General features: G+C 47.4%; 1 protein-coding gene across 1 annotated transcript in view; it reads left to right on the plus strand.

Moving 5' to 3' along the window:
- Znf346 (zinc finger protein 346) overlaps nucleotides 1-23,701 on the plus strand; it is a 29,536-nt gene extending 5,835 nt beyond the window's left edge. The window contains exons 2-7 of the mRNA XM_032884566.1: nucleotides 3,712-3,815; nucleotides 4,355-4,447; nucleotides 6,165-6,309; nucleotides 13,418-13,603; nucleotides 19,725-19,818; nucleotides 21,224-23,701. Of these exons, the coding sequence (XP_032740457.1) occupies nucleotides 3,712-3,815; nucleotides 4,355-4,447; nucleotides 6,165-6,309; nucleotides 13,418-13,603; nucleotides 19,725-19,818; nucleotides 21,224-21,311 (710 nt within the window). The 3' untranslated portion in view covers nucleotides 21,312-23,701. The remainder of the gene's footprint in view (nucleotides 1-3,711; nucleotides 3,816-4,354; nucleotides 4,448-6,164; nucleotides 6,310-13,417; nucleotides 13,604-19,724; nucleotides 19,819-21,223) is intronic.
- The last annotated feature ends 2,417 nt before the right edge of the window (nucleotides 23,702-26,118 follow it).

The following is a 26,118-nucleotide window of genomic DNA, read 5'->3' on the forward strand; positions in this document are numbered from 1 at the left end:
TCACTTAAAGCAATACCCTGCAGTTCTCTTCATTTTGCTGCAAATGACATTCCACTGTCCTTTGTGGCTGTTTCTATGTGTCTTTGTGACTGTTTGTGGCTGTGACTATTCTATTGGGTGTCCATACTATATCTTGTATATTCTTTCTATTTGGTTTTATCTGTGAGTGCATACTGAGGATGGGCCTGGCCTGACTGATGGGGCAGTTAGACACAGTTGCAGGAGTTCTACAGAGGAGTTCTCCCTCTGTCAAGTGGGCTCCAGGAGTCAAACCCGGGAGACCTGTTTGGCATCGAGTGCCTTTGTTTCCTGAGCCATTTCCTCATTTTCTGTACTCATCCATGTGGCTGACCTCATAGCTTTGCTATGGCCAATTGAGCCCCAGTACACATTGTCATGCCAGTATCTCAATATGCTAGTTTAGTTCTTTTTTTTTTTTTTTTTTTTTTTTGGAGCTGGAAACCGAACCCAGGGCCTTGCGCTTCTTAGGCAAGCGCTCTACCACTGAGCTAAATCCCCAACCCCTAGTTCTTTTTTTTAGGGGACTAATTTGTTTCAAAAGACTCTTGTCGGCGGCATTTTATATCAAGATAGTTGCACTTGGAGCTGGAGAGATGGCTCAGTAGGTAACAGTCTGTCTTGCTCTTCCAGAGGGACCTGAATGTGGTTACCCACAACGACACCATGTAGCTCTCAACCATTGAGGATATCTGTGCTCATGAACATTCTCACAAACAAACATACACACAATTAAAAATAGTAAAAAATAAATCTTAAAAACAAAACAACTGGCCCCAAAGAGACAAGAAGAGAGAAAATACAAGTCAGGATGTCCACCTCACAGGCTCAGAAACCTTCCCTGACAGTGGGCAGTGAGAGAAGCTTTGGAAGGTCAGCATATGCCAGACCAGACGACAGACTAAATTCTCCTAGCCTGACGACGGTGGCAGATAAAATCCCCCAAAACAAAGTTTAATGTAAACATTGTCTTCTATCAGCCCTGCGACACTGTGATTGATGCAAAGCACAGGATGACACTGAGCTGCAGAGCGCGCTGAGGTGTTCCATGCTCTAAGTCGGGGCAGAGACTCTCCCACTCCTCCCCCTTGGTCTGTCCATATGTGTCTCTCTCTCCATCTGTCTCTCCCATCCCTGACTGTCTCTCTCCCCACCTCCACCAGAGTTTGTATCTGTCTGTCTGTCTGTCTGTCCCAGAAGAAGAAGGGCACTAAGTGGTCCATTTTGTGAGCAGAGAACAGGGTAGAGATGAGGAAAGTTTTGTCTCAGAGTTGGGCGATGCTAGAAAGCTCACCTGCCATTCCCAAGGCCCTAGGTGTTGGGAGGTAGGGGTGTCAGCTGGTCTAACCACCTTGATTAGTAACATCTGATGAAAAAGAGAAAAGTAAAGATGAAGCTATTCGGGTTTGGAGAGATGGCTCAGCGGTTAAGAAAATTAACTACTCTTCCAGAGGTCCTGAGTTCAAATCCCAGCAACCACATGGTGGCTCACAACCATCTGTAACGGGATCTGATGCCCTCTCTGGTGTGTCTGAAGACAGCAACAGTGTACTCATATATATAAAATAAATGATTCTAAAAAACAAAACACGGGGTTGGGGATTTAGCTCAGTGGTAGAGAAGGCCCTGGGTTCGGTTCCCAGCTCCAAAAAAAAAGAACCAAAAAAAAAAAAACAAAAACAAAAAAAACACAATGATGTTATTCAAATACACCTAGGGGTTGGGGATTTAGCTCAGTGGTAGAGCGCTTGCCTAGCAAGCGCAAGGCCCTGGGTTCGGTCCTCAGCTCTGAAAAAAGGAAAAAAAAATCAAATACACCTAGAACTGAAAGCCTGGAAGCTGGGTACTGGTTCTTGGTTGGGTCAGCTTCCTACACCCTTCCTGTTCAGCGAGGACTCTACAGAGCAGAGAGGATTCCTATCGCAGGAGCTTTGCCTGGGCTCTACTGGCTCTCAGCCGTGCAGACCTGTGCTTGTGTTTTCCCAATGGAGGGCAGTATACACAGAGCTGAAAGTTAGCATCCAAAAGGGAGGAGTTGGACTGCTGCTTTCACACATAAGCATGCACATCTCTGTGAGTTCAAGACCAGCCTGATCCATATAGCAAGTTTCAGGGCTACATAATAGACAAGAAAGTTGGCCCAACAGTTAAAAGCACTGTTTGCTCTTGCAAAGTACCCAGGTTCTGTTTCCAAAGCTTACTTGGCAATTCCCAACTGCCTGTAAGTCCATTTCTCTGGAATCTAATACCCTCTTTTGACCTCCATGGTGTACAGACATGCATGCAAGCAGAATATTCATACACATATGTAGGCTTAGATTTTTTAAAACTTGCTTAAATAAAGGTTTTTAATTACTTCAACCTCCCTTCTAACCCACTGACCAAAGGTAGGTGAGAAAGATGGCTAATAGGACAAGCGGGATGTGGACCTGTTTAGAAGTAGTTCTTTGGGGCAGTTCCAGTCTTCATTGTCAGGACATCAGCAGTCAGTCCAAAACATGAAGCATGACTCAGCAGCGGCAGTTCAGTCCAATAGCAGACACCAAACACAAGTCAGTAGCAGCAGCTCGGTCCATTGGAAACTACAGGAGTCCTCAGAAGTGACAGGAAGCAGTCAGAATACCACGAGAAGTTCTTTGGCACATTTCCCTCTACAAAGTCATGACAAGCTAAGATCATTGAAGACCAGCAAATGCAATTGCAATGTAAATCAATGCAGAGCATCATTCACTGCTGGGCTCTACTTATATCTTTGCAAACATCATGCGTCCTCTCAAGTGTCTGCCTCAGCCAAACATCCTCTCATCAGACAGCGTCCAGGAAAACATCATGTGACACAACTGAGTCTCCAAAGAAACCCGAAATTTCTGCTTCACACATGAAGTGAAGCAGAAAGTGATTTTTTAATTCAAGTGTTCATATGAAATGCGAACCCATTTCTTAGGTGTGTACTGTCATTTTCCTAAATACCCATCTCTCCTCTCTTAAGTCTACATTAAAACTGTTATTGATGGGGTTGGGGATTTAGCTCAGTGGTAGAGCACTTGCCTAGCAAGCACAAGGCCCTGGGTTCGGTCCCCAGCTCTGAAAAAAAGAAAAGAAAAGAAAAAAAAAAAACTGTTATTGATGTCATTGTTATTTGAGACAGAAACTCACTATATAACGCAGTACAGCCTGAAACTTAAACTATGTAGACTAGGCTGGCCTTGAACTCAGATTCGCCTGCCTCTGCCACTTGAGTGTTGATTTTAAAGGTATACATCTTCATGAGTCCCCAGGTATACTTTCTTTCTAAAAGATTACAGTGCACGATGTTATGGGGCTATCGTCATATCTACCAAGGCAGAAGGATGACTTGAACCAGGAACTCATGGGCAGCATGGGATAGCCTCTTCTCACATAAGAGTATGGCTAGGTAAAGACATTGACCTATATTAAATCAGTAATGACACAGGAGGTTTGCAGCGTAGCCTGAGTCATGGCACAGTGGGACTGGAGGGCAGATCTGCATTTGTGTTAGTGTGGATTCCATTACTCGGTGCCTGTGCATGAGATTGATCAGAGAGTGCTATTGAGATCAATCCATTAGCTTTGCACAGAGGCAGGATCTTAGCCGATGAGATTTATCCAAGGCGCGATTATTGCTGATTGAGATCACGTCTGTCAACTTGCTGATCTCTTTTCCCTCTCTAGTGGAGCACATGATCCAGAAGAACCAGTGTCTCTTCACTAGCACCCAGTGTAAAGTTTGCTGCGCCATGCTGATTTCTGAGTCTCAGAAGCTGGCACATTACCAGGTAGGCCATTTCTACTATATTCATGCATTTACCTTCCAGGTCCCGTGCCACACCTTGCTTTTCCTGCCCTGTATGGTAAAAACTTTCGTTCTTCCACAGCTACCAGATGCTTCTTTCATGCATGTCTGCTTGGGACTTGAAATTGACTTAATTTCCGTGACTCATAGCTCCCATCCAAATCAGGGCCATTATGTGTAGATCTCTGTACAACTTGATGGAAGTGTGAGCTTTGGTTTTATGTAGACCTGGATTTGAAGCCAACTCTGTTCCTCATTTTAGGCAAGAAATTTCACCATGCTTGGCCTCAGTTTCTTTGTGAATAATAGTTCTTCCATAGATTGTGGGAGGTTAGATGTACTAGCATGTAAAGGGCCTACCTAGCACATGGTAGAAATTCAATAAATGAAGTTTTCTTCCCCCATTCTCTCTTCCTCACAAGTTTTTGTGAGGATGAGTCAGGTGAAACTCTGATATGGCCTGAGTGTCTTCTCTCTGAAATGACGTTTGACTATCTTTGATTTTTGGCTGGGTTCTTGCAGAGCAAAAAACATGCCAACAAAGTGAAGAGATACCTAGCAATCCATGGAATGGAGACACTAAAGGGGGACGTGAAGAGGCTGGACTCCGATCAGGTAACACAGCTGCCTGCATCCGGAGCAGCTTGGTGTGGTGCGAGCATGGGCTTTGATTCAGACCGACTTGCCTGCAGATCTGTGTTGTTATCTAACCTGAGCAAGTCTTCTAATCCTTAAGCCTTGATTTCTTTCTCTGTTAAAAAAAGAAGCATAGGTCCCCACATGGGGGTGCACACATTCAACCAAAGCACGTGGAAGTGCAGGCATGAAGATCGGGCGTGTGAGGTTATCCTTGGCTGCATAGCAAGCTTGAAGCCAGCCTGGGCTACATGAGAGACTGTCTCAAAACAAAACAAAAAAAGTATAGTTACCTTTCAAGATTTTTTTCTAAGTTGAGAAAAGACTTATAAAACAGCACCAGACCCAAAATCTGTTGTGTAAGCAACAGTTCAGTTAATGGAGCCATTATTAGACTCCGCCCTTAACTCCCAGAGGGTATTAAAGTAGACAGAGTAAAGGGACACTTATTTTCCTCAGCTGTAGAGAAAACAAATGTTCAGCATTTCCCTGGACAAATGAGGAAAGTGAGAGCCTCCTCTGACACAGTGCGGGAACACTCATTTTATCTCAGAATTGTTATAAGAATTACAGAGAAACCAGTCACAGTCCCTGAGTGTGCTACGCCTTTCAGAGTATGGGGGTTCTACACAGTGTGGTGAGAAGTCGGTGGGCAAGGCTCCTTAACTTAATAGATAGGAGACCTTGAGCAAGTCACCTTACCTCTCGGAAATTCACTCATTAAAAAAAAAGGGAGGGGGGAGACCTTGCTCGTTAGTGTTGTGAGGTAAAACTTCAGTACCCAGTAAATGGTCGGTAACTAAGGGGTTACTCTCCAGGCTGCTGGCTCCTGTAATGGTGGCTAGTGGTTTAAAGGGGCTTTCTTGTCCCTTCCAGAAACCACCTCCTGGTTGCCCTTATGGCTTGGACCCACAGGGGCACGATCAGTTAACCTTTCCGCTTCAGTTCTTAGATGACTGCGTAGCTCAGGTGAGATCACAGCACCCACCACGAGCTAGGAATTGCCAAGGCCAAACCATCTGCAGTGGGAAGGCTGAGAAGTGTTGAAGAAACACCTTGTTCAAAGGACAGACTTTCTCGGGAAGACTGAAATACACTTTCTATCATAACTCTAGTAGCAGGTGGGACCCACTGATGCATTTGTTCTAAGAGCCTTGGCTATCTCCTGTGTGCTGGACACAGCAGGTACAGGGGTAAGAAACAATGACAAGTCAAGCTGTGTACGTCCAGCACTGCACTGAAGCCCACAGGAAAGGCAGCTGCAATGCCGTCAGTTCAGGGTGACAAAGGGTGCACTAAAGTCTGACATACTGGGAACACAGCTGACGAGCAAGGCCGGCGCCTCCCGGACTGCTGCACGCAGGGGCCTTGCTGATGGTTTAGTCATGTGTCTTAAAGTCAGAGTCACTGAATAGCTGATAGCAGACCTAATAAAGCCAGGCGGGAATAAGGAGGAACATTCTAGACAGTAGGGATAACCAAGCAAATGAGGAAGTAACAATAAAATGGGAAATCATGCATGGAGCCTGACATGAAATAGCTGGAGAGGGCTTTGTAAAGGCATGTTGTAGTTATGTTACGGTTAACATGTGAAGGGGGTCTTAAATGTCCACCAGACAATGGGCAGTGGGGAACCATTGGAGGTTTTCTGGATGGGCGCTGGCGTGATCAGACCTGTGTTCTCTCTCCCAAGCAGAAGAGCAGCAGAAGCAGAGACAAGAACCACTGCTGCCCCGTCTGTAACATGACCTTTTCCTCCCCTGTTGTGGCCCAGTCGCACTACCTGGGGAAGACCCACGCAAGGAACTTAAAGCTGAAGCAGCAGCCCGCTAAGGGGGCAGGTACTGGTTTTCCTGAGTAGTGCTTTGGAGACCCTCAGTCCTCAGGACACCATTGCAGGTGCTCCAGAATGCTCACTGGAGCCTCAGAATGCAGACTGGGGCTCAGATATTTCAGGCTTTTGAGAGCTGGGGGCATAAGTCGGTTGGTGGAGTAGTTCTTCCCTAGTGTGCTGCAGCCCCAGCCTCGCATAAGCTAGATGAGGTGCATACCCTCATTCTCAGCACTCAGGTGGTGAAGGCAGCTACCACCCACAGGGAGTCTGAGCCAACCGGGCCATGTGAGAGCGGGTGTAAAGTGCGTACGTCCATCATAGACCCTGCCCTGCTGAGACTCGGCCTCAGACTTGGTTCACTCTACCTCCCTGGGTGTGCGTCTGTCAGATTTTCTATAGCTGTGACTTGTTCTTAGCCTATAATTACTAACCTGGCCAGTAATTATAACTCAGGGAGGCCAAAGGCCGGCTGCACACTGAGCATTCTCCGCCTGCCTCGCCCACTTAGTTCTTTCCTCCCTCCCCACCTACTCTTACTGCTGAGTGTTGCCAGCGACAGCTAAATCCTCATCTTCACGGACTCAGGTTATGCCCTGCTCACTTTGACCTGCAAGGGCTGCCTGCTCTAATGCCTTCAAAGCCAGACACCCTAGCAAGCCAGTTGCAGCTGCCTGAATCCACTCCCCAGCGTCCGACTTCACATTTAGCCTTCTTTATTCTCTCAACATTGGCACAGCCATCACTTTCATCCTGAGGTCTTTATCCTAGGGTAACTGCAATTAGTCACGAGTAGGAGGCCTTTGATTTCTGTTTCACTGGGTGTGTGTGTGTGTGTGTGTGTGTGTGTGTGTGTGTGTGTGTGCGCGCGTGTGTACGTGTGTACGTGTGTACGTGTGTATGTGTGTACGCGCGCGTGCATATTATTCTCTGTTTTGGACCAAGACCACACTATTGATAGAACTTTTGATCCTTTTGTTTTACTTCATCTTTGAAACCAGACAAGTGTTAGAAGGTTTTGAGGATGTGGTGGAGACCTGCTCATCCTTGTCCCCTCTTCTCTTCTCACACCCAGTGCAGTTGTTGATGGTGTGAAGGGAGAGAGTGCAGACGTGGTCAGAGCGGCACGGGTTAACCTGGGCACTTTTATTTCCCATTGTCTGAGCTTCCACCCTTGAGAGTGTCGGTGCCGTCTGCTCTGGAGCTTGCGAAGGTAATCATGACTGCCAGGCAGAGTGGCCACACTGCCAGTCCCAGCACTCGGAGCGTGGACACAGGAAGAGCAGGAGCTCAGTGTCACTTGGGCTGCCAGCCTGAGACCAGCCTAATGGCACCCAAAAGATAAGAGGCAACACCCCCCACCCTCAAAAAGTGTCTAGGATACAGCAGGTCACCATTTAAAGGCCAGTACATGGGGCTCTCTCATAAAACGCGGTCCTTAATCAAGAAGCCACCCTCGGAGAGCAATGGCTTCCAGTCTTCCTAATGCCGAAACCCTTCACCTCAGTTAATATATAAACAGGTCCTCAAGTTGTGCTGACCCAGCTGTAAAGTTAGTTTTGTTGCTACTTCATAACTAATTTTGCTACTGTTGTGAATGATAATATAAATATCTGTGTTTTCCAGTGGTCTTAGATGACCCTTGTGAAAGGGTCATTCAAGCCCGAAGGGGTCATGACCCACAGGTTGAGAACCACTGGTCTAGAGCATACCATTGACCTTGAATATGGTTGACTATGATGAATATTGATGATTTTGTCTAAAGTGAGAGCCAGTAAACAATAGCACCATGACATGTAAACATTAGGCCAGGGAGAATTATCTTAAGAATTGGTTTTGTAATGTCACAGACTTTCCTTCCCATACGTGGGAAAATTCTGTGGAACATGCCTCCTCCCAGTACTTCTGTTCTAAATTGTAAGTTATCCTCCATATTCACTTCCAACCTTTGCCACATGAACCTTGTGGCAGTGAGTGCAGCAGCCGTGCGCGGATGCTGCTGCTGCTCTTCATTAGCCTTACAGGTTAGATCTGACCGTGTACTGCACGGGCTCACTGTAGCTCGAGTCCTGAAAGTAAGCCTCTGTGCTGTAGAAGGGAAACGAGCGTGCATGGGAAGTCTGGAGAAAGAGGGGATTCTGTGACCTTACCCTTCCAGTTCAGTGCTCAGCCTTCTAGAGTCCTGTGTTCTTGCAGCCTGTGCACTGTGTACTCGTGTACCTGCTTGTGTTAGATTTGTTTTCTGTTTATCCAGGTTGACTCCATATGTGTGTTTGTAAACATAGAATACATAATTTCTGTAAAATGCTGCACATGTGAATAATTCTAATTCAGTGTGCAAAGCATTCAAAGAAGCAGGTAGTACTTACTCCTGGGGAGAGCATTGTCAGCAGTGGCTCCTGCTCATAGTACATCCTAGCCACAAGCAAATGTGCTACATGACATGCTGACATGTGCGATATGTGCACGTGTGTGTGTGTATGTGCGCGTGTAGGTGATATTTTAAAATGCTAGTGTATTTATATAAAGATTACAGAAAACCTTTTTTTTGTTCTTTTTTTTTTGGAGCTGAGAACCGAACTCAGGGCCTTACGCTTACTAGGCAAGCGCTCTACCACTGAGCTAAATCCCCAACCCTACACAAAACCTTTTAACACTGACATGACCGTATTATTATAATATATTCAACCTTATACATTTCTTGGTTTAATATAACAGTTCCTCATGTTGGGGGCTAGAGAGATGGCTCAGCAGTTAGGAGTGTGTTCTGCTCTTGCAGAGGTCCCAAGATCAGATTTCAGCACCCATGTGGAGCATCTCATAACTCCTGGTAATTCCAGCTCCAGAGCAATCCACTGACTCGAGCTTCTGTGGGCACCGCTCTCATGTGCACGTATCCACACACAGACACATAAGGTTCATAGAAAATCTTTGATATAAAAGGAAAACATGGGCTAGAGACATGGCTCAGTGGTTAAGAGCACTGACTGCTCTTCCAAAGGTCCTGAGTTCAATTCCCAGCAACCACATGGTTGTCTTCTGGTGTGTCTGAGGATAGTGACAGTGTACCCACATATATGAAATAAATAAATTAGTGGATAAATAAATAATCTTTAAAAAAAAAAAACAACAGGAAAATACATTTCCCCAGATTACTGCAGACTTTGTAGGTATTCTTAGCATGGTTCATCGTGGTTCTTCTAATGTTGAATTTTTACATTCTCCTCCCCCTTTTCTGTGTGTTATAGAGAGCACACTGTGTGTATTTCAAGTGTCTCTTGAGACCTCTAGCTCGTGCTGCCCTTGGGTATCTGTTAAACAGCTGCTCTGGCATTAGAGCTCACTGTACTCCTCCCCTCCGGTGTGGTGTTTCTTTAAACAATATTCATTTTTATGTACATGGATGTTTTGTCTGCTCCTATTTCACCAGGCGTGCAGTACCCACAGAGGGCATCAGATTTCTAGGAGTGAGTGAAGTTGCAGATGGTTCTGAAGCCGCAGTGTGGGTGCTGGGAATTGAACCTAAGCCCTTTGAAGAGCAGTCAGTGCTTTTAACCACTGAGCCATCTCTCCAGCCTCACCTCTAGAATGTTTTAAAGAATGTTTTAACTTTGGGCCCACAAGATGGCTCAGTAGGTCACAGTGTTTGCCACACAATCCTGGGGGCCTGAGTCTGATGCTCAGAACCCAATGGAGGTGAGAAGAGAGAACTGAGTCACAAAATTGTCCTCTAATTTCCTCACATGTACTCTGGCATGCACACTTATGTGCACACACACCTATACTGGCACAAACACACGCACACACATTCAATAATAATAATAGACTAAAAATGTTTTAAAACGGGCACTGGAGAGATAGCTTGTTGGGTAAGAGCACTGACCCCTGGTTCAATTCCCAGCACCCACATGGTGGCTCATAACCATGTGTGACTCCAGCCCCAAGGGATCTGATGCTGCCTTCTGGCCTCTGGGCACTGACATACATTCAGGTAAACATACACATGATAAATAAGCCCGACAGTGGTAGCATGCACCTTTAATCCCAGCACTCATGGTCTCTGAGTTCAAGTCCAGTCCGGCCTATAGAATGAGTTCCATGACAGCCAGAGCTACACAGAGAAACCTTGTCATTCATGCATGGATGGATGGATGGATGGATGGATGGATGGATGGATGGATGGATGGATGGATGGGTGGGTGGGTGGGTGGATGGATGGATGGATGGATGGATGGATGGATGGATGGGTTAGTGGAGGAGGGTAGGTGGATGGATGGATGGATGGATGGATGGATGGATGGATGGATGGATGGATGGATGGATGGATGGATGGATGGGTTGGATGGATGGATGGGTTAGGTGGTGGATGGGTGGATGGATGGATGGATGGATGGATGGGTTAGTGAGTGGGTGGGTGGATGGATGGATGGGTTAGTGAGTGGGTGGGTGGGTGGATGGGGCGGGAAGCTGACAGAACGGCTCAGCAAGTAAAGAAAGGTGGGTGCTGACAACCTGTGTTAGGCCGTGCGCAAGATGGTAGAAATCACATGACAAGGACCGCGTGCAGGTGGTCGTTTGAAGTACACATGGCACACCTAATAAATCAATAAAATGTAATAAAAATTTTAAAAGAATGGCCTTAACTTTTTTTTTTTAAAGATTTATTTATTTATTTATTATATTTAAGTACACTGTAGCTGTCTTCAGATACACCAGAAGAGGGCATCGGATCTCTTCACAGATGGTTGTGAGCCACCATGTGGTTGCTGGGAATTGAACTCATGACCTCTAGAAGAACAGTCAGGTGTTCTTAACTGCTGAGCCATCTCTCCAGCCCCTGGCCTTAACTTTTATAAGTCCTTGCATTGTTGAGGCTAAAGCAGAAGGGTATTGCATTAGAGGCCAACCTGGGCCATCCATAGATACGCTGTCCCATAGCAGATCATCCTCATAGGCCAGACAGTGGTTCACTCCTGTAGTCACGTACTGGGGAGGGAGGCTAAGGCATGAGGATTACTCAAGTTTGAGACTGCCTGGGCTACAAAACAAGACCCCGTCTCAAAAAAAAGAAAAAAAAAAAACTTTATGTCTAGATGACTTATGTCTAGATTTCTCTCAGAAGTCTAGATTCATTATGTAAGAATAGAAAGTGCAGAGAACACTGTGACTTTGCATCAGTGAAGCTAGGTGTGGTAGCATGCTCCTCTAATCCCAGCATTCAGAGGCAAAGGATTAAGGAGTGCGGAAAGTTCAGGGCCAGCCTGGTCCACAGAGCTAGTGGATAGCCAGAGCTACGCAAAACTGAAAAAGGAAACAATGTTTTATAATCTGTTTTCTTCAACTCAATACCACAAACTAAACATTCTCATAAACTATTGTATATGTGCTTCACTTTCTGAGTGACTTGCTGAAACTATGCCAGGGAAAATGTGACTGGTGAATGTTGTCCGACTTGCCACAAATCCTCAGTGTTATGTGCGAATGGTAAGAGATGGGAAAGCCTCCTTTGTAAGCTCTGCTGACCCACACCCCTCTCCCACTGCTGGGGACCAGCGGTCTGGGCCCTCCATGTCTGCAGTGGTGGCTGTTAGTTTAATACCATTCCAGGTGACCGCAGGGACTTGTTAGTCATGGCATCTACTCTGGAAAGCAGCTGTCTGGCCTGCTTTCAACATTAGCAGCCATATTGACTTTGGGAAGTTCATTCATACATACTTATGCCCAGATCAGACTCTGGTTAGCTGCTTTTATCTTTTAAAGAGAGAAAGAGAGAGAGAGAGAGAGAGAGAGAGAGAGAGAGAGAGTGTGTGTGTGTGTGTGTGTGTGTGTACGTGTGTACACATTCACTGTGGAAGCCAGAACAATTGGATGCCCTGCACTGGAGTTAAAGGCACTTACAAGCCATCTGACAGGGGTGCTGTGAATTGGAGTCAGATCCTCTGGAAGAATAGCCAGTGCTCTTAATAACTGAGCCATCTCTTTTCTACCCTTGACTGACTAAGTCCTCTGAGCAGAGTCTCAATGTTTTCTGAGGTGAGAGAATCAGTGGCAGCCTTCAGATCCCCTGCTTCTGTCTTGAGCCTGGCATATGATAGCTTTGGGGTCCTGCATCCTAGAGTTCTCTCTCTGACTTGGTCATCTTGAACAAATCATTTTTTTTTTAAGATTTATTTATTTTATGCATACGAGTACACTGTAGCTGACTTCAGCCGCAACAGAGGAGGACATGGGATCCCATTACAGATGGTTGTGAGCCACCATGTGGTTGCTGGGAATTGCACTCAGGACCTCTAGAAGAGCAGTCAGTGCTCTTAACCTCTGAGCCATCTCCCCAGCCCGAGCAAATCATTTTACTGTCTAAGCTTTGGTCTTCTCTGAAATGTGGCAGAATGATACCTACTAAACTGGAGTGCGTCTGAGAACCTAAAGGGAAACTGAAGACAAAATGTGTAATTGTTGGTGCCATCTCCCCGTCCCTCACGGTGCCAAGAATGCAGTGTGGCCTAACAGGCGTCCCTGCCAGGTGTGCTGACATGCGCTTTAATCCCAGCCTGGTCTATAGCTTGCATTTTAGACCAGCCAGAGAGCTACGTAGTGAGACCCTTTCTCAGGAAAAACTACAAGTAAACAATAATAAGGTGTCCTATTCTGCTAGCCTGCCATTGTGTGGGCTCAGAGCTTGAATGTTGTCTTCTCTGTGGAAACGAACTATTTACACTTCTTACCCTACTCGCTCTGAAATGGCAAGGAATTCTGAGGGCTGGAGAGACCGAGGCTGCAAATACGAAGTTAGGAGACCAAATAACACGAGTCCAGAGCTCCTCAGAGGGAAGACCTGGGCTCTTACCTAATGCTGGGGACACCTCAGTTGTTCATTGAGCTCACTGAGATCTTGCCACCGTCCCAGTTAGAGCATTCGTGGTGTGACTATTCAGTGTGACTTCTTTCGGGCTGTGCCACGTCTCTCAGTGTGCTGGTTGGCACTGTCTTTCTTTCACTTGAAAAGACTCAAAACCTGGGAACCTTCTGGCTTGTTTTTTCATTGTTTCTGTTTGAACTCTCTTACCACAGCTTTGTCGAAACACCTGACAAATCCTTTCCTCTGGCCTCCACCTTAGCCCTGCAGCAACATAGAGAGACGCTAGACCCAGACAAATTCTGCAGCCTCTGCCACTCTGCCTTCAACGACCCCGCCATGGCCCAGCAGCACTACACTGGCAAGAGGCACCGGAAGCAGGAGACCAAGCTCAAGCTCATGGCGCACTACGGGCGGCTGGCGGGCCCCACTGCCTCGGACTCACCAGGTGAGGGGCTGCTCCCACAGAGTTGGACCAGGGATTAAGCACTAGAGTTCCGTTGACTACCCGTGTGTGTATTGTCTCTTGCATCTCCTAAAGCAGGGTTTGCAAGCACAGAGCAGACAGGCAAGCCAGACTTGGTGGTGTGCACTGTAATCCCAACAAGCTGGGAGGTTGAAGCAGGAGGATCATGGGTCAAGGACAGTCTGGATACATAATGGGAACCTGTCTTGAGAAGATACAGGGGAACAAGCAGAAAGTGAATGATACGGTTCAGAGAAGGCATGGGCAGAGGAAGAGGGTTAGCCACTCCACGCTATACGCTGTTGCTACCTCTCAGTTTTCAAAGTACTGTGGAAGCCAGGCAGGTGGCACATGCCTTTAATCTTAGCATTGAGGTAGGTAGGTTTCTGCGAGTGTGAGGCTAGCCTAGTCTACGTATAAACTCCAGGACAGCCAGTGCTACATACAAAGACCCTGTCTCTAAAAAACAGAACAATGGAAACCAAAACCTGTGTGGGCGTTTGCTGTACTTTTATTACCATTGTCACCGTTAGCTCGGAGTCAGTGGTGGGCATGAGCTGCAGGGCCTCGTCATGCTCAGCAGACAATACCACTGAGCTAGTCTCCGCTCAGATCCCCTTATTTTTAAATGCCTGACTAAATTTTAGAAATTTTAAACTCTGAGTAAAACCCTCAGAGTCAGATTTGGTCAAAAGCTACCAGTTTTTTATCTCTGGTTTGAAGGAATTTTTGTTTTGGTTCGATTTTTTTAAATTTTAGATTTTAACCAGGCTGTGGTGTGTGCACCTTTAATCTCAGCCCTTGGGATAGAGTGGCAGGTGGATCTTTCAGGACAGCCTGGTCTCCAGATCAAGTTCCAGACCTGTTAGGGCTATACAGAGAGAGAAAGAAAAGTCAACGTTAATCCTGTGTCTGTGGGTTTGTAAGTCAGGTGCCCGAGGATGCTGGAAGAGGAGTTAACTCCCTGGAGCCGGAGTTAAAGGTGGTTGAGCCGCCTGACATAAGTGCTGGGAACTGAACTCAGGTCCTCTGGAAGAACAGCAAGTGGTCTTACCTGCCTAGCCATCTTGCCAGCCCCAGCCTCTGATCCAGACTCCCTAGGTAACATCCACATTGCTAGATTGAAGGCGTCAACCGCCTTACCAAAGTGTGAGCATGTTTAGGGTACTTTCCACAGCATTTGAGACCTGCCTGTATCCCTGGGTCATGGTGAAGGAGGAGGATACTCACCTGGCATCACAAGAGTGGGCATTCACAGTTAGGGGACCTTTCTAGTATGTTTGGGACTGGAAATGTCACTCAGTTGCACAGAGAGCAGTGCCCTCACTGACCTGTACCACATAAACGTGGCACAGTAGTGCACACCTGTAATCACAGCACGTGGGAGTTGGAGGGGGGAAGACCAGGCATGTTACACAGATGCACATGTGTAAGCAATCCAATAAAAATCTGAAAGCCAGATAATCGTTCTTGTCATGAGTACAGCATGCCAGACTATGAGCTTGGAGCAGGTAGGGCGGTTTTAGTTCCTTTGGTTTGCGGTTGGGAGTCAGGGTTTGTTTAGTTTTGTTTTCTGAGACAGAGTCTTATGTAGCTCATGCTGGCCCCCAATTTTTTGTGTAACCAAGGATAACAAACTCTCGACCTTCCTGCATGCACTCTCCACTGCTTGGATCGCAGGGCTGTGCTGCCAGTGCTTGGCATAAACTCAGTCACAGCAGCATCGTAAGATGGGTGTGAGCCTGGCTCCCTTCTCATACCAAAGAGTGTTTTCTGAGGCTAAACAGCCAGAATCGACCACTGGCTCATTCCCCCGGCGTCCCTGAGAACACTGTGCTTCTCCAGAAGGTACCCAGGAAGTGCACGGTCCATCAGAAGCCACAGCACGGGGCCCATCACACACCCATGCATGCATCTAAAATACCCTCAGTGCATCTAACTAGAACATCCCCAGCCTTTTAAACACATATGGAAAACAGTCAGGGGGGAAACAAAAACAAAAACCCAAACAGTCTGGACCCAAAGTGGCATCTCCATTCTGCCCTCTGCCTGTGAGCTCTGTAACAGGCTCAGCACGTGCCCTTTCCTGTAGGGTCAGCTCACTTCCCCTGAATGTGAAGGTGGCCTTTTCTTCTTTTTCTCTAGCCCTCTGTCCTTGAACGTGATAGTATCTGCCTGTATCCAGCAGTTAGGACATTGGGACGGTGGTGGTGAGTTCCAGGCCAGCCTGTGCTGTAGAAACAGTTTGAGGCCGGCCTGAACTATATTGTAAGACCCAGTCTCAGAACCCTGACAAACAAAGTAGAATATCATGATACCATAAACATTAAAGATCATTTTTTCTAGGGGTTGGGGATTTAGCTCAGTGGTAGAGCGCTTGCCTAGCAAGCACAAGGCCCTGGGTTCGGTCCCCAGCTCCGAAAAAAAAAGAAAAGAAAAAAAAATAAATAAAAAGATCATTTTTTCATACACCAATCACAAAATTGCTAGGAAATACATCAAGAGAACAATCTCCTCATAGCTATAAAAATGAAAATAAAATTAAGGAAGTGAACGACCCCTTGAGTTAAGATGGTGAGACTGGCCAAAGAAACTGAAAGGGAGCCGGGGGATGGCTCAGTTTGTGCAGTGCCTGCCCCGAAAGCAAGAAGACTCCAGCCCTGCAGGAAAGCTGACTGGTGGTACACGGCCATGCCATAGTGCTCTGGGGCACAGACAAGTGCATCCTGGAGCTCACTGGCCAGCCATTCTATTTAGGTGGTAATCTCTAGGTTCAGTGAGAGAATCCATCTTAAAGAAGAAAGAGAGCTATGGAGGAAGATACCCAACCTCTGACCTCTGTGTGTGCACGTGTGTGCGCGCACACAATGTAGATGAACTGGACGGGTGACACACAGCTGAGACTAAGGCAGGAGAATTGCCTTAACTTCAAGTCTGGGCTATATTCTTGTTGAAGGTTAGGCTGGGCTACATGGCAAGACCCTCTCCCAAAAAGCAAATAACATGTACCACCATCCCCAAAATAGGAAGATATCCTGTGTGGGTAAAATCAGTACTAAAATATCCACACTACTCTAAGTGGTTTGTGCGTTTAGAATAGTTCCTATCCAGATGCCAGTGACAATCTTTATATAAGAGTAGCGAAATGTCCTGCACTGTGTGTGGCATCGCATATGACTTCCAGCAGCAAAGGTCAGGATTTGGAAGATCAGGTATCAAAGGTCACCCTTGGCTTCGTAGAGTATTCAAGGTCAGCTGAGTCACATAAGACCCAAAGCTGTCCATCGTCTAAAATCCCAGTGCCTGAAGAGTGCAGACAGGAAGACCGGAGTTCAGGGCCAGTTTTAGCTATGTCGAGAGTTCAGCCAGCTTGGACTACCTAATACCCTATCTAAGCAAAGGGAGGACATTGCCTAGTAGATGTCATTGTGGCATTCTCATACACATCATTATAATGAATTAATCCTCCCTCCCCATACCAAAAATGTGTTGTTATTGTTTGTTGTGTTGTGTTTTATGGGGCACAGTCTTACACAGCTCTGTCTTGGAACCCACTCTGTAGATGAGGCTGCCCTCGAACTCACGGAGATCCACTTTCCTCCGCCTCCCAAAGGCTGGGTTTAAAGGCATGTGCCACTTTACCCAGCTCAAATTACTTTTTTTAAAAATCGTTTTCCGCTGTTTACATACCTGGAACTCAAATCTCCAAGAGGCTCCATCTTCACTCACACGGGGAAGTGAGCTGTGATCTCACCACAGAGCTGTGAGGGCTCCAGATGTGTGAGTGCTGCTTGTCCTCCACAGCGAGCCCCGGGCAGGGGGACATAAGTCCACCTCCCTCCCTCCCTCCCTGCATATCGTCGTCCAGATTTGCCACTTTCTATCTCTGTCCTGAGATGTACTGTGTCTTACTTTTACAGACAGACAGACAGACACACAGAGAGAGACATAGATATGTAGCAACTATTCTCACAGGATGTGAAATAAGCTAATCACGATAGTGCATGCTTGAAATCTTGGCACTCGGGAGGCAGAGGCTGGAAGAACAGAAGCTGAAAGCTGACCTGAGCTACACGAAATGCTCTCTGTAACTTTAATGTTTCCAAGTTGTATTTTTATGATGGTTCTTAAACACTTTAACTTCCCTTGTAGCCCACCACCCACCAGAGGTAGTGGGAAAGAAAGGATGGGGAAGGGGGGAATGGACCTGTTTAGAAAGGTTCTTTGGAGCAGTTCCCTCTGTGGATACACCAGCAGTCCAGTTAAGTCAGGATAGCAAACACCAATCAGTGGTGGCTCTATCCAGCAGAGACAGCCAGCCTCAGCTTTGACTCAAGTCAGCAGGAGGGACAGCAGGAACACTAGGAGAGGTTCTTGGCTGTGCCTCTCTCAGGGAAGTGAAGAGCAATGAAGCAAGACCCACAAGCATTGCACAGCTAGCTCTGTGAGCAAGCCTCGGTCAGTCACCTTCCAGACATCATGTGTCTTGCCTTTGCACGTGAGTCTGTCTCAGCTGACATCACTGCCTATCATCCTGAGTCCTCGGAAGCACAAGGACTCAGCACACCACCAGGTTTTTGGTGCAGTTCACTCTGGAGTCCTGACAAATGCAGGTCTACTACTCAGTGATAAGGTGGACCAATACACGAGTGTCTTTAGGGAAGAGTCCATCACGTGTCCTTTCTCGAGCTTGCTTTATTTAGTAGAACATCCTCTTTTCTGTGTCTGCCTCAGGGAAACTTTCTTTCCCAAGTCTTCCTTAGCCTTTCACCTTTGTCCTTCAAGTGTTTGCCCCAAGAAAACACCATCCAGCACAGCTGTTTCCACCTCAACTGTTTCAAAAGAAATTGTAGGAAATACATGAGACATTGATTACATCATAGTTGCTTTGGCCTGGCGTAGTGATGCTCATAATCCTAGCACTCAATCCAAGACAAAGTCGCCACGGCCCTAAGGCCAGCCACAGCTACACAGTGTAGAGGCCTCATTTCACAAATAGTAAAGTAATAGCCATAGAGAGAAGGCTCAGCAGTCAGCACCACTTGCTGGTCTCACAGAGAGCCTGAGCCCAGCACCCAGGTGGCTTACAATCACCTCTAACTCCAGTTCCAGAGAATATGACACTCTTCGGGCATCTTGGGCACCTGCACATATGTGTGCATACAAGCACATTAAGTGGGGGCTGGAGAGATGGCTCAGTGGTTAAGAGCACTGACTGCTCTTCCAGAGGTCCTGAGTTCAATTCCCAGCAACCACATGGGGGCTCACAACCATCTGTAATGGGATCTGATGCCCTCTTCTGGTGTGTCTGCAGACAGCCACAGTGTACTTATATATTTTAAATAATCTTTTTTTAAAGTACAATAGCTTTATGTTGTGAAAAGCTAAGCATTGGGGAGAAAAGGATTTAGCCAAGTTATACAACATGGCCAGGGATCCAGTCCAACCTACTCATGAGTCACTACTAGAGCCATATAGCAAAAGCCACCAGATCCCTGGAGATCACTGTCTGAACCACAGTGTAAAGAGGCAGATTGATTCTCATGACAACTCGTACCCTTCCATCGCCGTTACTGCAAGCCCACAGAGGGTGGACCTTCCAAGAGGTCTCAGTGACGGGGCGCCCTTAATGAGGCCTCTTAGCAGAGGGAGAATTGAAGCATCGGACATCTTGTTCTGTGGTTGGTACTGATATATTTATTCATGTCGTTGAGGTGAGGCACAGGTGGTGCATGTGTAGAAGTCAAAGGAGTCCGTCCTGTCCTTGTATGTTGTGGGACCAGGGACTAAACCCTGTTCATCAGGCTTGGATGTGCGTCTTCACCCACTAAGCTACCTCAGGGACTTATTCTCTGTCATTCTTTCGTTTGCTCAGTAACACCTCTTCTGGTTGTTTGCTGGGACCTCTAGCTGGGATAACTTAAGAAGAATAGGGAGGTTGCAGCCCCAGGGTACAGTGTCACATAGTCTGGCCTCCAGAGCACCCCAGCCTCAGTGCCAAGCCATCGGTCTTCAGAAGGGCTTGTGCATGCTCAGTGCAGGCAGTGTTCCTCTGCTCCCTTCCTGTTGGATGACTAACTCTTCATTTTCCTGTATGTTTCAGCTGGGAAGGGCTATCCCTGCAAGACGTGTAAAATAGTGCTGAACTCCATAGAACAGTACCAAGCTCACGTCAGTGGCTTCAAACACAAAAACCAGTGAGTAAAGTCCTTTGAAGTTCATGAGTCTCCAGCAGGAGTCTAGGGTTTCTGAGTCAGGTACTTCCCGGCACAGATGGACCGACTCTGAGAGCCTTCTCAGCCACCGAGGCGTCTCCTGGGTCTCCCCCATCAGCCCTTCCTTTAGCATTTGCACTGACTGAAGCTGCAGGAGAGATGCATAGATGATTTCTCTTGTGTTTTCAAATGGTGCCTGGATTTCCTGGCCTGGAGCAGCCTGAAGAGGGACGCATGATTTGATCACTGGTCTGAGGCCAGGCAGCGTCACATGTGACCCTGTCTGAAAACAAACACTAAAAAGCTTCCTTGCGTAGTCAGAATGATTATAAAGAAATAGGTGAGCCAAGTGGCACACGCTGTAATCCTGCCCTTGGCAAGTGAAAGCAGGAGAACCACAAGTTCAAGGTCAGCCTTAACGATGAAGAGAGTTAGAGGCCAGAATGTGGTTCACGAGAACTTGTCTCAGAAAACTGAATGAAGAGGAAAACTGGGCAGTGCTGGGGCACACATTTAATCCCAGTACTCAGTAGACAGCATTGAGCTCTGAGTTCAAGGTCAGCCTGGTCTACTAATCAAGTTTCAGGACAGCCAGGACTACACAGAGAAACCCTATCTTAGAGGGGGGCGTGGGGGAAGAGGGAGGGAGAGGGGGGAGGGAGAGAGAGAGAGGCGCGCAGCCAGGAGCCAAGCAGTCAGGCATGGTGCACATCTACAATCTCTGCAGTTGCAGTTGGGAGTTGAGGCAGGAGGATCAGGAATTCAAGGTCAACCTGCAGTACTTGCAAACCTGAGTGAAAACCACAGACAAAAATAAAAGTCGCATGTGATGGGCTGTGCTTGCCATCCCTGCACTGGGAAGGCAGAGCTGAAGACCCCTTGGCTCTCTGGCCAGCTAGTGCAGCATGTTCTAGACCAATGAGCTAGACCTTGTCTCAGGAAGATGTTTACCACCTAAGGAATGATTGCTTAAGGCCATCTCCAGACCTACACAGGCATGCACACACGCAAGAAATATTTGATGGAAAGTAATTCAAAATCATCATGTTAAGCAAAACAAGCCAGATTTAGGGAAACATAAATATCATGGCTTTATCCCCCTCTTTGCAGATCCTAAATTTCTAAAGAAATATTTTAAGCTAGTTGGCTAAGCTTTCGGAAGTTGAGCTTCATATGTAAAATGAGGGTGGTCTCACCATGCAGAACTGACTTGAAGTTGAAGAGAGATAATACCCTAGTATTCAGTGATCCTCAGTAAAAGGGAGGCCATCATACCATTGTCCCAACATATGAGGGAGCCGTACCACCGTTAGAACAAGTACCATCATGAGTGTACCATCATACCTGTGCCACGTGCTGACCCCGTGTCTGTGATTTCAAATTACAGGTCACCCAAGACATTGGTGACACTTGGGAGCCAGATGCCAGTGCAAACACAACCCACTCCAAAGGACTCAAGCACAGTGGAAGACTAGCACTGTCTCTCCCTGATCAGCCTCGGTGCGACAGCCACAAGCCAGTTCCTGGTGACTGTGGTCAGCCCACGGCTCCTTCTTCCTCTCATCAGAAGAATGTGGAGGCATGAGGCCAGCGTGGGCTGCAGATGCCTCTGACTGCGCCCAGGTGCAGCTCCTCCGGCCCCTCTGTAGCATGGCAGGAGACGGCTCTGAGAAGACCTGAGATGATGGCTTAGAGGTTAGCCTTCCGTGTAGTCCAATGTTTGTTTTCACTCTCAAGGTCAGTCGGAAGCAAGTTCCTGCAGATAGGGGAGAGCACTGTCTCTGGGCTCTGAGCAGATTCGTGGAGAAACTTGGAGCTGATGTGTCATTCCCTGCCCGTCCTGTGTGCAGGCTTGGTATAGATCCTGCCAACCATGAAGTCCCCTGCAGCACACAGTCTTGGCAGAGCACTGCCATCTCTGCTGCCTGTCTCTCCAGTTCCCGAGTGGTGCTAGGCATCTGCAGCAGCAAGGAGCTTGAGGACACCTGAGTGCCCAGTGGGATCATGGGAAGCACCGAAAGGGGCCTTTGTCCAGAGGTGCTCCAACCCAGGGTCATGTGAGAAAGTCTCCTGCCTGCTGTGCTCCTTAATTCTGTGCCCTGATAGGTAACTGCCTCCTGCCAGTCTACTAAAAGGTCACTTGGTCTCAGCTCTGTGTCCTTGTATAGTAGGCTATCCCTTGTGTAGTAGGCTATCCCACCCTGTTTGCTGTGGTGCTATCCCTCCCTTGTCATCCTCAAGAGTCTGGGGGAACTGAGGAGGAATGTAGAACTGGTGCAAGTTCCACAGTAAGCAAAAGGGTCCCCAGACCCTGAAGTGAGATTCCTCTTAGATTTGCATCCTGGGAATCCACTGTAGTGGGTGACTGGAGCAGGGCTTCCAGAAGTATCCCTAGAGCTCCTTGTAGAAAGGCTTCCTTGTTAATGCAATTGGGTACCATGAAGGGATGGGCAGGGATTAAATTCTTGTTCTCTGGTCACTCAACCATCCAAAATAAAGAATTTCTTCTGTGAGTCAGGCCATAACCTCAGCCCTGGCTTTTCAGCCATGTTGATAGTGCTGTGGCATTCCCACACAATCAGCCCCCAGCGTCCTCGATAATGATTTCACCCCAGGAAAAGTCTCCCTGATGCCCTAAACCAACCCAATTTGTCCCCCTCAGCTATCTGAGTTATTCTTGAGATAGTCCACTGTCTCTGGCTACTGCAGAGAGGCCTGTATGAAAGCTGTGCCCGTAAGGCTGTTTGTCTCCAGGGTAATTCCTTCAGGGTGATGTCCACTAACCTCATGTCCAGGATGCTGGGTCTTAAGTTTTGGGTATGTGAGTGGTTGGGTGGCAGTGCTTAAAGACAGCTGTCCCTTTCCCACTCCACTTAAAGAGCTGTCTGAGTTTTCCTGAAGTTTTCCTAGGCCTTCTGGTCCTTGGGAGAGCCATTTCTTTGTCTCAAAAACAGTAGGGCAGAGAGCATTAGAATCTGGTGCCAGTAGGCCAGGCCAAGCACCATCGGCACACTGCCCTGGGCACTGCCCCTAACCAGCTCCTGACTTAGCTCTTGGCCTCCTGGGTAGATTCTCTGCTTTCAGCTTCTTCCCAGCCGCAGGCCGCCTCAGCAGTCTTCCTCGGGTTCTCTGCAGCCTGGTGCGTTAGGATAAGGAAAGATCGTGAGGTCATGCAGGGCTGACTGGCCACTGGCCCTTGTCTTGTATGACCTCTGCCTAGATAGGCTCAGGAGTCCCTGCCAGCTGCATGTCCAGCGCTGTGGGTGTGAAGACCCTAGAAGTAGCTCACCATTGTCCTCTGGAAGGTCACACCCTTGAAAGTCATGATTTGAACCGTCATGGGGCAGGCGGGAATGTCCAGACACAAGCACTGACAGCGAGGGGCAGAAGGCTGAGATAAATGACTGCTCTATGTGGCTTTGGGGCTTTTGTTTCCTAGTTTGTTTCATGTAGCCCAGGCTAGTCTCAAACTTGTCATTTAGGAGGCTAGCCTTGAACTGCCGGTCCCCCCACCTCTACCCCCCTGTTCAGGGATGACAGGCATGTGCCAGCACATCTCTTTTCTTACTGTGTGTTTGTTTGCTTGATTTGGCTTGGTTTTCAAGACAAGGTCCCAGTATGCAGCCCTGGCTGTCCCAGAACTCACTCTGTAGGCCTTGAACTCAGAAATCCACCTGCCTCTGCCTCCCCTCCCAAGTGCTGTGATTAAAGGTGTGTGCCACCATGCCTGGCCGAGCAGTTTTTTTTAAATACTGTCTAGTAGTTCTTTATTTGAGTCAGTCATAGCCTAGCTTTGTGCTGTTGAACAGTTGTATTGTTTCTCCTTAAGGTCATCTCAAAGAAAGCTGCTGTAAGACTCACTTGACGTGCGCTCCTCCACTCAGAACGCGGTGGGCACCTTTTACTTGTAGCCAAGGTGGTTCTGTGTTCCTTCAGTTCTTTCAGCCCTGTGATCGGGGTTAATTAGCTTCCACCCCCATGTGAAACAGAGCCCACCTCAGAGACTCTGCCTGTGCCAAACCTAAACTACACAGAAAAACCATCCATCCTGCGCCCTGCCTTAGCAACTCTCCAGGTTTCAGTCATTACACCCATATGAAAGTGGGCCAGGGCTGGAGAGATGGCTCAGCGGTTAAGAGCACTGACTGTTCTTCCTGAGGTCCTGAGTTCAATTCCCAGCACCCACATGGGGGCTCACAACCATCTGTAAAAAGATCCCATGCCCTCTTTTGGGGTGTCTGAAAAAAATAAAAGGAAAAAAAAATAAAAAAAAAAAAAAAATATTAAAAAAAAAAAAAAAAAAAAAAAAAAAAAAAAAAAAAAAAAAAAAAAAAAAAAAAGGGGCTAACTTCACCATGCAGTGACCCATGATGGCCACTAGGTGGGAGGCACTCCTTTTTTTTTTTTAAATTGGGCAGGGTATACCACCGGCAGGGCAGTAGGCAGTAGTTTAATTTAATGGCAAAGAGAATGAGGCAGACTTCTCCTCTCCTAAGTCTCTGTATTTGATATTTCACTCAACCCTCAAGACAACTGGGAAAAGCCAGTTTCACCTGAAAAACAGGAGCCGTGTGTCAGGCGACCTTACAGAACCGGCCACGCTGCCTTGGGAAGAGCCAACCCATGCCCCAGCTACTTTCTTTTTGACATTAGTTTTATTTATTACCCTTATGGTTGTCTGCGCACATGTAGAGGCCAGAGGACAGCTTGGAGTCGTCCTCCTCCCATGAGATTTCGAGATCAAGCGCAGGTCAGTGGGATTCTAAGCTTGAAGCCTCTCCAGCTGGCTTCCAGGCCTTTCTGTACGTAAGTTGCCATCGTAGTTCCAAGGCTGCCTCGCCCTTCCACCACCCCACCTCTCTCGAAGGGCTGCGAAATTAGCCACCTGCCTAGGAGCAACCTGATGCTTGGCTGTCTTGGAATCCTTTCTTACTTTACTCTAGGTTATGATAGGGTCTAGCAGTCTGGGCTGCCTCCCATTTGCTGGAGTATCGGGTATGTGCCACCACGCTCTGCGTGCGTGCGTGCGTGCATGCGTGCATATGTGGATGTGTGTATAGCTTTTTTGTTTCTGATGAGATAGGGTATCATATCACTATTGTAGCCCAGGCTGGCCTTGAAATCATTATGTAGCATATGTTAGCTTCAACCTCACAGCAATCCTCCTGTCTCAGCCTCCCAAGTACTGAAATTTTTGCCCCACCACCAATACTACCACCCCACCCCACCCCTGACACATTTCTGCTGTGGTCCAGGGACTTGTTCCCACTCCATTCTGGAGAGTTTTCTGTCTTCCAGTCTAGACCACCAGAAGGTAAGTTCGGAGCTGTTGGCGGCTACCTCTCCTAGTGTGTAGGGAAATCTGCCTGAGAAACCAACACAAAGGAAACCAGCCAAGACGTGAGAAGAAGCAGGTTTCTAGCCAGGTCCAAAGCCAATAGCCCCAGAACTTTCTGTTTTTAATTTATTTATTTATTCTATATAAGCACACTGTAGCTATCTTCAGACACACCAGAAGGGGGCATCAGATCTCATTCCAGGTGGTTGTGAGCCACCATGTGGTTGCTGGGATTTGAACTCAAGACTTCTGGAAGAGCAGTCAGTTCTTTTAACCGCCCCAGAACTTTCTAATTGACTTTTCCCTGAACCTGTTTACCTTGAGTTCCGATCACTTTCACAGTAGAGTTCTGCCTGGGGGCCTGGAGACACACCTCAGAGATACAGTGCTTAACTCTTGTGTAGGAGAAGCTCTGGCTTCAAGCCTCTCAGCTGGGGATAGGATTAAGGAGCAAGGTGTGTTTTGATGTTTTGTTTATTGTGGTATTAAGGACTGAACCAGGGGACTAGAGAGAGGGCTCAGTGGTTAAGAGCACTGTCTGCTCTTCCAGAGGTCCTGAGTTCAATTCCCAGCAACCACATGGTGGCTCACCACCATCTGTAATGGGATCTTTACCCTAAATTGTCTGTGCTGAAGGTCTGAACGTCCAAGATGACCTCTTCTGGTTAGGGTTATTAGTTCAGGGGTAAAGTATTTGCTTATTTTATGTATAGGAATACACTGAGCTGTCTTCAGACACACCAGAAGAGGGCATCAGACCCCACTACAGATGGTTGTGAGCCCCCATGTGGTTGCTGGGAATTGAACTCAGGACCCCTGGAAGAGCAGTCAGTGCTCTTAACCGCTGAGCCATCTCTCCAGCCCCCAGGAGGGAATTTCTTAATTAAGGTTCCCTACTCTCAGATAACTATAGTTTGTGTCATAAAACTAGCCAGTGTGGGAAT

This window comes from Rattus rattus, chromosome 14, assembly GCF_011064425.1.
Source record: "Rattus rattus isolate New Zealand chromosome 14, Rrattus_CSIRO_v1, whole genome shotgun sequence".
Lineage (NCBI taxonomy): Eukaryota > Metazoa > Chordata > Mammalia > Rodentia > Muridae > Rattus > Rattus rattus.